The sequence below is a fragment of the Scyliorhinus canicula genome, chromosome 15 (genome assembly GCF_902713615.1).
Source record: "Scyliorhinus canicula chromosome 15, sScyCan1.1, whole genome shotgun sequence".
Lineage (NCBI taxonomy): Eukaryota > Metazoa > Chordata > Chondrichthyes > Carcharhiniformes > Scyliorhinidae > Scyliorhinus > Scyliorhinus canicula.
Genome location: NC_052160.1, coordinates 123,153,196 through 123,166,365, shown reverse-complemented (window position 1 = coordinate 123,166,365; position 13,170 = coordinate 123,153,196). Strand labels below are relative to the sequence as shown.

General features: G+C 56.0%; 1 protein-coding gene across 1 annotated transcript in view; it reads left to right on the top strand.

Annotated features, from left to right (window-relative positions):
- Nucleotides 1–13,170, top strand: part of LOC119978176 (CUB and sushi domain-containing protein 3-like) — a 32,612-nt gene that overhangs the window by 17,290 nt on the left and 2,152 nt on the right. The window contains exons 9-11 of the mRNA XM_038819608.1: nucleotides 921–1,017; nucleotides 1,623–1,696; nucleotides 12,501–12,597. Of these exons, the coding sequence (XP_038675536.1) occupies nucleotides 921–1,017; nucleotides 1,623–1,696; nucleotides 12,501–12,597 (268 nt within the window). The remainder of the gene's footprint in view (nucleotides 1–920; nucleotides 1,018–1,622; nucleotides 1,697–12,500; nucleotides 12,598–13,170) is intronic.

Sequence of the window (13,170 nt, the reverse complement as noted above, 5' to 3'; positions counted from 1 at the left end):
TTTAGGCGGATGGGATGTAATGGAGTTTGCCGGAAAGGGAATTGGGAGGAGGGGGGTGGAGACATGGCACAAAGTACCTGACATGGGAATCCCACCTTCTGGTGGTGCGATATACTTTTAGCTGATCAATGAACCACATGAGAATAATTACCTGGACCAAGCAGATGTTAGAGGTGGCTCAGTTGATTTAAGGGAAGTCAGATGATTCTCCTGTGTCCAACAAACACTGTCAGGTTTTTCTGCTGTCTCATAATGGGGTAATACACTCCGTCTCTTATCGAGGGATCTGGGATTGGGAAGAGGGAGGGTGTGCTGTTGAAACCCAACACCACAACCACAACCTCATGACCATACCATCTGTGTCCAGGGATCCAGCAGAGGCCGTTGGGTTGAGCCTTGGTTCAGATATCAGGGGCTGCCACTGGTCTTGGTGGTTTTGCCAGCTATAGAGAGCTGACGATCTGTGATAGGCCAACAGCTGCCGGGGTGGGCTTTCCAGCCACCTGAAGGTTGGAGATGTGGAAGGCCCAATGTTGGCCAGTTAGGTGCCGGAGGGCACTTAAATCACATTGGCCCTTCGCTACGGATGTGACAAGGGGATCCCACCAGTTCTCCCAACTTGTGGGAGAACACCCATTGCAGGCACTAAATCTCAGCTGTTATGGTTTGGATTGCAAGTGAAGATTGATACTGTTGAATACAGAAAGCAGTGGCTGAGAATAATTGTGAATTTAGAGAAAATCCTACATTTGTAATACCATCATTCTGTAAAATAAATTCCAAATTTAGGGCAACCTGATATTCTGGACAGTCCTGTAGTAGCATTTCATATTCATGATAAGTACCTATGATTGGCAATGAAAAATCTGTTGGGGATTTTGGTATAATTTCTACCTTAACTCGTTTTATTTTGTGCCCAGCAATAACCTGTGGTAACCCTGGGGCAATTGCGGATGGATATTACAAGGCATCCAATTGGACGGTTGGAAGTAACGTTACTTTTTATTGTGACGTTGGGTGAGTAGTCAGTTTATAAAACCGTGAATAATTTTGGTGAGGGACTGTATTATTTTAACACTCTGAATAGGTTAATGTCAGGTGTCCGCAGTGATCACATGTGAGCTCTGAGTGAGGTTTCCATTTGTGTGTTCAAGTGGTGATTTCAAACACAATCTTTACAACTGATCAAGGTGAGGGATTTTAGTGCTGAAATGGGAATATTAATGCAAAGATAGAAATGTTAAATGTGTTATCGATAATAATGTCCATTTGCTGGATCAACACTGGACGTCCATGTCTGCTGGTTCTTTAAAATGTGTGGTTTAAATTAACAACATTTGGAAAGGGAGCTTTATGCACCAACTCTCCGACCGTGCGCTGTACTTTATATGGGGTCTGATCAGGGTTTTTGTTTTTAAGCAGCAATACAACAGGGATTTAATGTCTATTTCATTGTTCTGCTAATCCAGTTCCATGTTTGTTGTTTTTGACCACAGCTTGTCGTTAGTTTGATAGATTGTTCCTCTATGAATCTTAGAATCCTACCTGGTCAGCAAACTGTAACACTTTCCCAATCAACCTTCATGACTCTGATAACAGGTGACTTGTGTTTCTTTCGCTAGATACATCATTGTGGGCAGGGATTATCGGCGATGTACATCTGAGGGTTGGGACGGTGAGGTTCCATCCTGTGAATGTAAGTTCATGTTTTTCTCTTTGGAACTTGCTTTTTACTGACAGACTACTGATCTATTTTCAATTAATTGTTACGTAATGTTTATTGACGTACAAGGGGTGTGATGTAACGAGAAAAAGAGACCTGGGGCGGGATTCTCCGACCCCACGCAGGGTCGGATAATCGGCGGGCAGCGGCGTTATTTCCGCTCCCGCAGGGTTTTTAAATCTCCCACCGGCCAAAAACCGGCGTTGTGCAAATCCCGCCGGCAGCCTCTGAAAACAGCTGGCGGTGGCGGGATTTCATTATATTTTTAGAGTCCATAAATCTCCGGCCCGGATGGGCCGAAGTCCCACCGACGTGGCCACGGGTCACGTCGGCGAAAATCACAGTTGCTTTAAAACGGCGTCAACCATTGATGTTGGTTGACGCCGTTCAGTGTCGGGGGGTGGGTTGCGGCATGGGGGGGGTGGGTTGCAGCATCGGGGGGGGTGGGTTGCGGCATCGGGGGGGTGGGTTGCGGCATCGGGGGGGTGGGTTGCGGCATCGGGGGGGTGGGTTGCGGCAACGGGGGAGGTGGGTTGCGGCAACGGGGGGGGTGGGTTGCGGCATGTGGGGGGGGTGGGTTGCGGCATCGGGGGGTTGCGGCATCGGGGGGTTGCGGCCATCGGGGGGGTGGGTTGCGTCCATCGGGGTGTTGCGGCCATTGGTGGGTTGCGGCCATCGGGGGGTTGCGGCCATCGGGGGGGGTGGGTTGCGGCCATCGGGGGGTGGGTTGCGGCCATCGGGGGGTTGCGGCCATCGGGGGGTTGCGGCCATCGGGGGGTTGCGGCCATCGGGGGGGGGGTTGCGGCCATCGGGGGGTTGCGGCATCGGGGGGGCATCGGGGGGGGTGGGTTGCGGCATTGGGGGGGGTTTGGGGGCAGCGGCGTGCAGAGAGAGGGGGCTACGGATGCCCTGGGCGAACGCACCGTCGCCCCCCCCCTCTGTACGCCGCTGCCCCCTACCCCAACCACCCCCCCCCTCACCACCCCTACCCCCCTCCCCACCACCCCTACCCCCCTCCAACGCCGCCCCCCATCTCTCGCAAAGCCGCAACCCCCCCCACCCCCACTTAACGCCGGGTCCCCCCCCCTCAACGCCGGTACCCACACCCCCCTCTCTCCTCCTCCCCCCTTCCTTCCTCCTCCCCCCTCCTTCCTCCTCCCCCTCCTTCCTCCTCCCCCCCTTCCTTCCTCCTCCCCTCCTCCTCCCTCCCCCCCCTTCCTCCTCTCCCCCCTTCCTTCCTCCTCCCCTTCCTCCCTCCCTCCCCCCCCCTTCCTTCCTCCGTCCCCCCCCTTCCTTCCTCCCCCCTTCCTTCCTCCGTTAGTGGGGGGGGGGTGCGGCGTTAGTGGGGGGGTGGGGGTGGGGGGGGGGGGGTGTGCGGCGTTGGAGTGGGGTAGGGGTGGTGAAGGGGGTAGGGGTGGTGAGGGGAGGGGGTTGGGGTAAGGGCAGCTGCCTGCAGAGGGGGGGCGACGGTGCGTTGGCCCCGGGCATCCGTCGCCCCCCTCTCTGCACGCCGCTGCCCCTACCTCAACCCCCCCTCACCACCCCTACCCCCTTCACCACCCCTACCCCCCTCCAACGCCGCACCCCCCCCCCCCCACTAACAGAGGAAGGAAGGGGGGGAGGAAGGAAGGGGGGGGAGGAAGGAAGGGGGAGGAAGGAAGGGGGGAGGAGGAGAGGGGGGGAGGAGGAGAGAGAGGGGGGTGTGTGGGTACCGGCCTTCAGAGGGAGGGGGACGGGGTGTGGGTACCGGCGTTGAGGGGGGGGGGGGAGACCCGGCGTTGAGGAGGGGGGGAGACCCGGCGTTGAGGGGGGGGGGGGGACCCGGCGTTGAGGGGGGGGACCCGGCGTTGAGGGGGGGGACCCGGCGTTGAGGGGGGGGGGACCCGGCGTTGAGGGGGGGGGGGGTTGCGGCGTTGCGAGAGATGGGGGGCGGTGTTGGAGAGGGATTGGTGGGGAGGGAGGTAGGGGTGGTGGGGGGGGGGGTTGGCGTAGGGGGCAGCGGCGTACAGAGGGGGGGGCGACGGTGCGTTGGCCCCGGGCATCCGTCGCCCCCCCTCTCTGCCCGCCGCTGCCCCCAAACCCCCCCCCCCCCCCAAATGCCGGAACCCCCCCCCTCCCCAAATGCCGGAACCCCCCCCCCCCCCAAATGCCGGAACCCTCCCCCCCCAAATGCCGGAACCCCCCCCCCCCCAAATGCCGGGTCCGTCCCCCCCCCCCCCCAAATGCCGGGTCCGTCCCCCCCCCCCAATGCCGGGTCCATCCCCCCCCCCCCCAATGCCGGGTCCGTCCCGCCCCCAATGCCGGGTCCGTCCCCCCCCCATGCCGGGTCCATCCCCCCCCCAATGCCGGGTCCCCCCCCCCCCCAATGCCGGGTCCGTCCCCCCCCCCAATGCCGGGTCCGTCTCCCCCCCCAATGCCGGGTCCGTCCCCCCCCCCCAATGCCGGGTCCGTCCCACCCCCGTCCCCCAATGCCGGGTCCAACCCCCCCCCCCAAATGCCGGAACCCCCCCCCCCCCAAATGCCGGGTCTGTCCCCACACCCCCTCCCCCCCAAATGCCGGGTCTGTCCCCACACCCCCCCCCCAAATGCCGGGTCTGTCCCCCCCCCCCCCAATGCCGGGTCTGTCCCCCCCCCCCCCCCAATGCCGGGTCTGTCCCCACAGCCCCCCCCAATGCCGGGTCTGTCCCCACAGCCCCCCCCAATGCCGGGTCCAACCCCCCCCCAAATGCCGGGTCTGTCCCCACAGCCCCCCCCCATGCCGGGTCTGTCCCCACACCCCCCCCCAATGCCGGGTCTGTCCCCCCCCAAATGCCGGGTCTGTCCCCCCCCAAATGCCGGGTCTGTCCCCCCCCAATGCCGGGTCTGTCTCTCTCCTCCTCCTCCTCCAAAAAACGCCGGGTCTCACCACTTCCGCAGTTGGTGAAACTGACGCGTATCGCGTCAGTCAGCTGCTGGCCCCTCCGGGAACGGAGATTGCCAGCTTAAAAGAAGGCCCCGACGCCGGAGTGATTAACACCGATTTTTCTCGCCGGAAACCCGCGTTACGACGGGCAACGGAGAATCCCGCCCCTGGGGCGGCATTCTCCCCTACCCGGCGTGACGGAGGGTGCCCACTCAGGGGTCGCGCCTCCCCAAAGGTGGGGAATTCTCCCCACCTTTGGGGGCCTGCCACGCGCCGGAGCAGTTTGCACCGGAAGACTGGCGCAAACACCCGGCGCCGTCGGTAGCAGGGCTGGCCGAAAGGCTTTCGGCGGTCGGCGCATGCGCCGGCAGTGACGTCAGCGGCAGCTGGCCGCTGACGTCACTGCCGGCACATGCGCGATGCGGGGTTCTCTTCCGCTTCCGCCATGGCGGAGCGGAAGGAGAAAGAGTGCCCCCACGGCACTGCCCCGCAGACGGAGCGGGGGGCCCCGATCGCGGGCCAGGCCACCGTGGGGGCACCCCCCCGGGGTCCGATCGCCCCCCGCCCCCCCAGGACCCCGGGGGCCCTCTCGCGCCGCTGAGCCCGCCGTTTCAGAGGTGGTTTAAACCTCGGCGGCGGGAGAGGCCTCCCACCGGCGGGACTTCGGCCCATCCGGGCCGGAGATTTGAGGTAAGTTTTTTAACAAATGAAATCCCGCCGGCGCCAGCTGTTTTCACAGGCTGCCGGCGGGATTTGCACAACGCCGGTTTATGACCGGCGGGAGAATTGAAAAACCTGCGGGAGCGGAAATAACGCCGCTTCCCGCCGATTCTCCGACCCTGCGTGGGGTCAGAGAATTTCGGCCCTGGTTTGGGTGGGTATTGCGGGGTCGATCACAATACTTGTAGCACCGGAACAACCCTGAATTCTAATGGGACACTGTTATTTTTTGGGGGCCTCTGCAGCACTTGGTCCCATTTCCTGCACTGGGGTGCTCCATTCCCAAGAGCAGGATTAAATCGGGTCACCACTTTTTAATGGTGCCCTAATCTCTGAACCACCTGACGTGTCCCCCGAAAACCCCAAATCCCAAACTCACCTATTGTGGGGTCCTCATTTTCACCCCCATCTCATATGGGAAGGGCACCCCCATGCCCGCTCCACAGAACGGGCAAAATGCTTCCTGGGCACCTTGACCCTGCCAGCCTGGCACCCTGGTAGTGCCCCTGCCAGACCAGCAGTGTCGCTGAGGCACGAGGGCCGGGATTCTCCCTTTTGGGGACTAAGGCCCTACTCCCGCCAGAAAACGGACGGTAACCACTCCGGACTTTTTCCTCAAAAGTCAGGGGTGATTTCCCGCTTTCCAGGGGGCTAGCAGGGCCCCGGTGTGCGTCCCGCAGCTCTGGCTGTCGGCGGGGTCCTGCTATCCAGACAGTGCAGACGCGCATTCGCATGGCGGTCGCAAGCGGGTCCACGCATGTGCGCGGTGGCCCACTTCAGCACGGGTGCTGCTGACATGGCGGAGGAAGATAGGTCCCCCCCAGATCCCGGTGGCCCCCGACCGCGGACCTGGCCACCACTGAGGCCCCCACCCAGAGTCAGATTCCCACCGCCCCCCACCAGGACCACCACTGCGGCCGCGGGTCCGAGCTCTCGTCGGGTGGTACCAGATGTGAACCAAGCCGACGGGAACTCAGCCGGTCGACCGCGGAGAATCACCAAGGGGGCCTCTTCCAAAGGCCCATGACCGGCGCCGCGTCGACCATGCGTGCGTGACTGGCGGGTCCATGGAGAATCGCGGAAGCGTCGTCGTGCCAGATTTCTGGCGTGAACGGCTATTCTCCGCCCCCACCCTGGGCGCGATTCTGACGCGGAGGGTCGGAGAATCCGGCCTACTATCTTTATCCTCAATGTTGTGAAGCACACCCCTCAAAGCCATCTCTGCAATTAGACAGAACGGGAATACTGAACCTCAGTGTTTGTATCTTGATTTGATATGTTTATATTTCAGTCGCAGACCTCAATGCCTGATAGTCCCCTGTGGCGCTAACAATTATACTCAAAGACGAGAGACAAGTACAATAGAGGCTTTATTGCTGTGCGATGCTATTCCTCCATCTGCAACTGTAGACTAGGGTCTGAGAGACTCACACGCATATTTATACACAAGCTCCCTGTGGGCGGAGCTAGCCAGCAGGGGCATACCGGAGGAACCTGTATTACAGGTACAGCCATACATCCCCCTACTGCAAGTATGCATATCTACAGTGGGTATCACCACATTCACCCCCTGTAAACATGAGTCCGGCGGGGGTGACGTGTAACTATAATACAAAGGATGAGCTATTTACAAGAGGGTCCAAACAAAAAAAACCAAGAGCCCATCCGATTAGCAGGTCACAGGCTGAGCCGAACCGGCGGTCGAATGTTCCGCTGTGATCGGCGTAGCTGTGGTGGCGATGTCGGTGCAGGTGCTGGCGGTGTTGGTGCTGGCTGCTGGCGGGATGACTCTGAGAGCGAGCCAAAATCTTCCGAGAGCGAGCCAAAATCTTCCGTGTCCTCCAGTGTGGGCAGGGGGACGAGGGATGGACCTGGTGGGGACGAATAGGGGGCGCCGGGGAAAAGGAGGGTGGTGCAGGGGGAAAAAAGGGCGTGGGCATGGGATCGGCACCTGAGGGAGCCAGGTCCCGAAGCGAGACTGTGTCATGGCGGCCTTCGGGGAACTCCACGTAGGCATACTGAGGGTTGGCGTGGAGAAGAAGTACTTTGTCCACCAGTGGTTCCGCCTTGTGGTGCCGGACATGCCTACGGAGAAGGACTGGGCCCGGAGTCGTGAGCCATGTCGGGAGCGACACCCCGGACTTCCTAGGGAAGGCAAAAACACGTTCATGGGGTGTACTGTTAGTTGCGGTGCACAGTAGCGACCGAATGGAATGGAGCGCGTCAGGGAGGACCTGCTGCCAGCGAGCGGCTGGGAGGTTCCTGGACCATAGGGCCAGCTGGACGGCCCTCCATACCGTCCCACTCTCCCTTTCTACCTGCCCGTTTCCACGGGGGTTGTAGCTGGTCGTCCTGCTGGAGGCGATACCTCTGCTGAGCAGTGAATGACGCAGCTCATCGCTCATGAATGAGGATCCCCTGTCACTGTGGATGTAGTCGGGGAAACTGAACAGGGCGAAAATGGAATCCAGGGCCTTGATGATGGTGGCAGACGTCATATCCGGGCATGGGATGGCGAAGGGGAACCTAGAAAATTCATCGACCAGACTAAGGATGTAGGTGTTGCGGTCGGCGGAGGGGAGGGGCCCTTTGAAGTCCACGCTGAGGCGTTCAAAGGGGCGGGACGCTTTCACCAGGCGTGCGATCTGGCCGGTAGAAGTGCAGCTTGCACTCGGCACAGATCTGGCAGTCTCTGGTGACTGTCCGTACTTCCTCGACGGAATAGGGCAGATTGCAGGCTTTGATTAGATGGTACAAGCGAGTGACCCCTGGATGGCAAAGTCTTTCGTGCAAGGCACGGAGCTGGTTCACTTGTGCGCTGGCACATGTACCTCGGGAGAGGGCTTCTAGGGGCTCGTTGAGCTTGCCGGGGCGATACAAGATCTCGTAGTTAAAGGTGGAGAGCTCGATTCTCCACCGCAAGATTTTGTCATTCTTGATCTTGCCCCGCTGCGTGTTGTTGAACATGAAGACTACCGACCGTTGGTCAGTGAGGAGAGCGAATCTCCTGCCGGCCAGGTAATGCCTCCAGTGCCGTACCGCTTCAACGATTGCCTGGGCCTCCTTTTCAACACAGGAATGCCGAATTTCGGAGGCATGGAGAGAACGTGAAAAGAATGCCACGGGTCTGCCTGCCTGATTCAGCGTGGCGGCATGTGCGACATCTGAAGCGTCGCTTTCTACTTGGAAAGGCAGTGTCTCGTCTACTGCGTTCATCCCGGCCCTGGCTATGTCAGATCGAATGCGGGCGAAGGCCTGTTGTGCCTCGGCTAAGAGGGGAAAATGTGTGGACTGGATAAGTGGGCGGGCCTTGTCCGCGTATTGTGGGACCCACTGGGCGTAATAAGAAAAGAACCCAAGGCAGCGTTTGAGGGCCTTGGGGCAGTGGGGGAGTGGAAGCTCCATGAGGGGGCGCATGCGGTCGGCGTCGGGCCCCAGTAGTCCATTTTGGACTACGTAGCCGAGGATGGCTAAGCGGTCTGTGCGGAACACGCACTTCTCCTTGTTGTACGTGAGATTAAGGAGAGATGCAGTGTGGAGGAATTTAGAAAAGTTGGCATCATGGTCCTGCTGGTCATGGCCGCAGATGGTGACATTGTCGAGGTACGGGAAGGTGGCCAGCAGTCCGTACCGGTCAACCATTCGGTCCATTTCCCGTTGAAATACCGAGACTCCATTCGTGACGCCGAAGGAAACACTAAGAAATTGGTACAGACGACCGTCTGCCTCGAAGGCTGTGTAGGGACGGTCCGATTTACGGATGGGGAGATGGTGGTAGGCGGATTTCAGGTCAATAGTAGAGAAGACCCGGTACTGTGCAATCCGATTGACCACATCAGAAATGCGGGGCAGGGGGTATGTGTCAAGCTGCGTGTACCGGTTGATGGTCTGGCTGTAGTCCACGACCATCCTGTGCTTCTCCCCGGTCTTAACCACTACCACCTGGGCTCTCCAAGGGCTGTTGCTGGCCTCGATGATACCCTCCCGAAGCAGCCGCTGGACTTCGGACCTGATGAAGGCCTTGTCCTGGGTGCTGTACCGTTTGCTCCTGGTGGCGACGGTCTTGCAGTCTGCAGTCAGATTGGCAAAGAGTGAGGGAGGCTTGACCTTGAGGGTCGCGAGGCCGCAAACGGTGAGGGGAGGTAGGGATCCGCCGAATTTGAGGGTGAGGCTCTGGAGATTGCACTGGAAATCCAGGCCTAGTAACAGTGACGCGCAGAGGTTGGGGAGAATGTACAGACGGAAATGGTCGAATTCCACGCCCTGTACAGTAAGTTTAACCAGGCAGAAACCCCGGATCGGGACAGAGTGGGAACCAGAGGCGAGAGAGATCTGCCGGTTGGCGGGATGGATCGCAAGGGAATAGCGCCTTACCGCGTCCGGGTGGATGAAGCTCTCGGTGCTCCCGGAGTCGATGAGGCAGGAGGTCACGTGGCCGTTGACCAGCACCGATGTGGAAGATGTGCCAGGTTGCGAGGACGGGACTGGTCGAGCATAACGGAGGCGAGTAGTGGGCGATCGGCGGTCGAGTCAGATGAGTCCGACGAGGAGCGGTAGCGACCCGTGTCCCGTGTCCCCGTCCCAGGGGAGGACAAAATAGGGGTACCTGTGGATAAAATGGCGGCGCCCATGGAGCGCACGTTGTGGGATCGGGACAAAATGGCGGCGCCCATGGAGCGCACGTGGCGGGGCGGCGAAAGATGGCGGCGGCCACTAATCGCACGTGGTGTCGAGGGAAGTGGGCGGTGGGGCCCATTGAGCGAGCGGCTGAGGCAAGGGGACCAGGGGCGCGATAGGGGCAACCGTCCGGGACTGACACACCGCTGCACAAGCTCCCTGTGGGCGGAGCTAGCCGGCAGGGGCTTACCGGAGGAACCTGTATTACAGGTACAGCCATACATCCCTCTACTGCAAGTATGCATATCTACAGTGGTTATCACACACCCCCCCCCCCCCCCCCCCCCCCCGTTAGATTGTCTATTAATGTCGGAAAATCATGACAGGACCACATGATGTGCACCTGGCAAGTAGAAACCCCCAGACCGCACAGGTGTACAATCCCCAGGGGGGAAAGGCTCATGTCCAGGCACTGTGCCCTGGCACTGCCTTGTGACAATGCAGCTGCAGTGCCAGGCAGCAGTGTCAGGCATGTTGGGCAGGGGCTGTTGCATGGGGTAGGGTACCGTGGGGGTGGGAGTGGTTCTGTGGGTAAGGCCCATGGCCTGGAGGTCTATTTTTAACTGTTTGTTAAAGGGCATACTGATCCTTTAGAAACCTATGTTGCTGGAATCTGCCCCATCAGGGTGAACTCATGGAACCTGCCCCTTCAATTTTCTTTAACTAATTCCCTCACAATACAACAGAGAAAACCATCGCCTCCAAGTGCACCTTTCACACCGTTTTTCCCACCCGCTGTGCCATTTTGCACAACAAAGCGAAAGTTCCACCGTATCTATTAGACATTTGTTTGTCTGTACGTGTGTGTGTGCGTGTCTGTGTGTGTGCTGGGGTATTTTTATAAAACGAGCGATAATTATACTTCCACAGTACATTGTGTGAGTACCAGTTCTTTCAACTTGTTTTGAAGAAAGTTTTATTTTTAAATAAAGCAATCATTCTGAGTTTATTGAAAGAAGCCTGGTTAAAGTCTCATCTATTCTGGGTCGAAGAGCAGTGAAGGTGTATCAGTGTCCATTTTGATGAGCGAAATAAAACTTTTGAACTAATGGTGTGACCTGTGGAGTTGTGGAGATGGAGAATCCCTGTGGAGTTGTGGAGATGGAGAATCCCTGTTGAGTTGTGGAGATGGAGAATCCCTGTGGAGTTGTGGAGATGGAGAATCCCTGTGGAGTTGTGGAGATGGAGAATCCCTGTGGAGTTGTGGAGATGGAGAATCCCTGTGGAGTTGTGGAGATGGAGAATCCCTGTGGAGTTGTGGAGATGGAGAATCCCTGTGGAGTTGTGGAGATGGTGAAGCTGAACACTCCCCCATCCAGGTCGGAACACTGCTGTCTTTTGACATATTCTGGCTTTGACTTCACAACATCTTAGAATGGGAGAAAACAGTATTTGGTGCTCTGATGCATATTAAAAATGTAGAATGTGTGAAATGATAAATTGCCATTCTTCAAAATCTGTCTTGTCTCTCAAAAATATTTGAATCCTCTATCCTGGCACCCATGGGAGTGTTGGATCAAAGAGCTGAGCTATGGTGTGTCAGGGGAAGTTTAGGAGGTGCGAATTTTAATGTAGTTTTAGCTGACAGAACGTGGATGTTTGGGCCATAGGAGATCTCGGAGGGAAAATGCAATTGATGTGAATGATCCAAACTTAAATCATGCTCACACCAACATTTCTTCCTCTTCCATTTTTGTTTAAAGTTTCTGCTGTATCTGTGCCCCATTGCATTGGTCATTTTAGTGCAGACAATAGGAAACTGTTGCATTAATTTACATTTGAGTGAAAGTAATATAACATTATTAGATGAGAGGAAACCTTGGTGGATGATGTTTGTGGCAGGGATGGTCAGGTGGAGCAGACTCGGCTTTAAATCTGAGGTAGATAGATTTTTGTCAAGCAAAGAGATCAAAGGATATGGGCCAAAGGCAGGCATATGGAGTTAGGTCACAAATCAGCCATGATCACATTGAGTGGTGGGGCAGGCTTGAGGGGCTGAATGGCCTACTCCCGTTCCTAAGTTCCTAAAGTGGAAATAAGTCATCTATGAGATGGATAGGACTTTGAAATCACTTCCTCACTTTTGAATTTGAACACTCACGAAATGATGGACTATATTTAATTATCTGTCTTGATTCTATTTTGTACTTGTACATGGGCAATTAAATCTTATTGCTCCTCCATGGCTTCTGGTCTCTCACCATTTAATGAGTAGGTGGATACCTGACATTGTGATTTTGGTTGGCTGGTGAAGATTGCTACAGGTCAATGCACAGTGTTGTTGAAGACAGAGTGAGAGATGGTAAATTGAGAGAAAGTCTTGCATTTGCGTTACCTTAATTTGAAAAAATTAGTTTTGAACATTGGGACTTGATATTATGGTTCTGGCTAATCATCTTCATGTTAAATATTGCAATGCAAAAACCTATTGGAGATTGTGTAACAATCATGTTTGTTCTCATTTTATTTTTTGTGAAGGGATAAACTGTGGTAACCCAGGGGAGATTCTGAATGGATATTATACCGTGCCAAATCAAACAGTTGGAAATAAAGTTGTATTTTATTGTGAAATTGGGTAAGTATTTACTGTAGAAATTACTAAATAATTTTGATGAAAGATATAAAATGTTAATGTTGTGATTTAGATAATTTCAGATTGCCCTCTATCATGTTTCACATTGCTGATAACAGCATTGCATGTGAACTCTGAGAGAGGCTTCAATTTAGTGTTGAAATACATTTTTAGAACATTCTTTATACCGATCAAGACTAGGGGCATTAGTGCCTGGATTGGAATATTAATTCAAGGATAGAAATGCTGAATATGTTATCGATCCCTGGACACATTGTCTGCGATTAATACCTGTTGACTGTTTGCTTGTTGCTCTAAAAGCTCAAACATCATTGAAGAACAGTTCTCAGGTCAACTGGTTGCATCAATATTTCACCTGTGCACTGTACTTTATACAGGGTTTCACCAGCATTATTTTCTGTAACAACACACCTCTGGTTGATCCCTTCATTATTCAGCTAACTTGGCCCCATCTTTTCAATTTCTAAATAACTTTTTTGCTGTTTCAATAGATTTATTTTCTGTGGGTGTTTAGAATTCTAACCTGGTCACCACACTCACACTTTCCCACTGAGC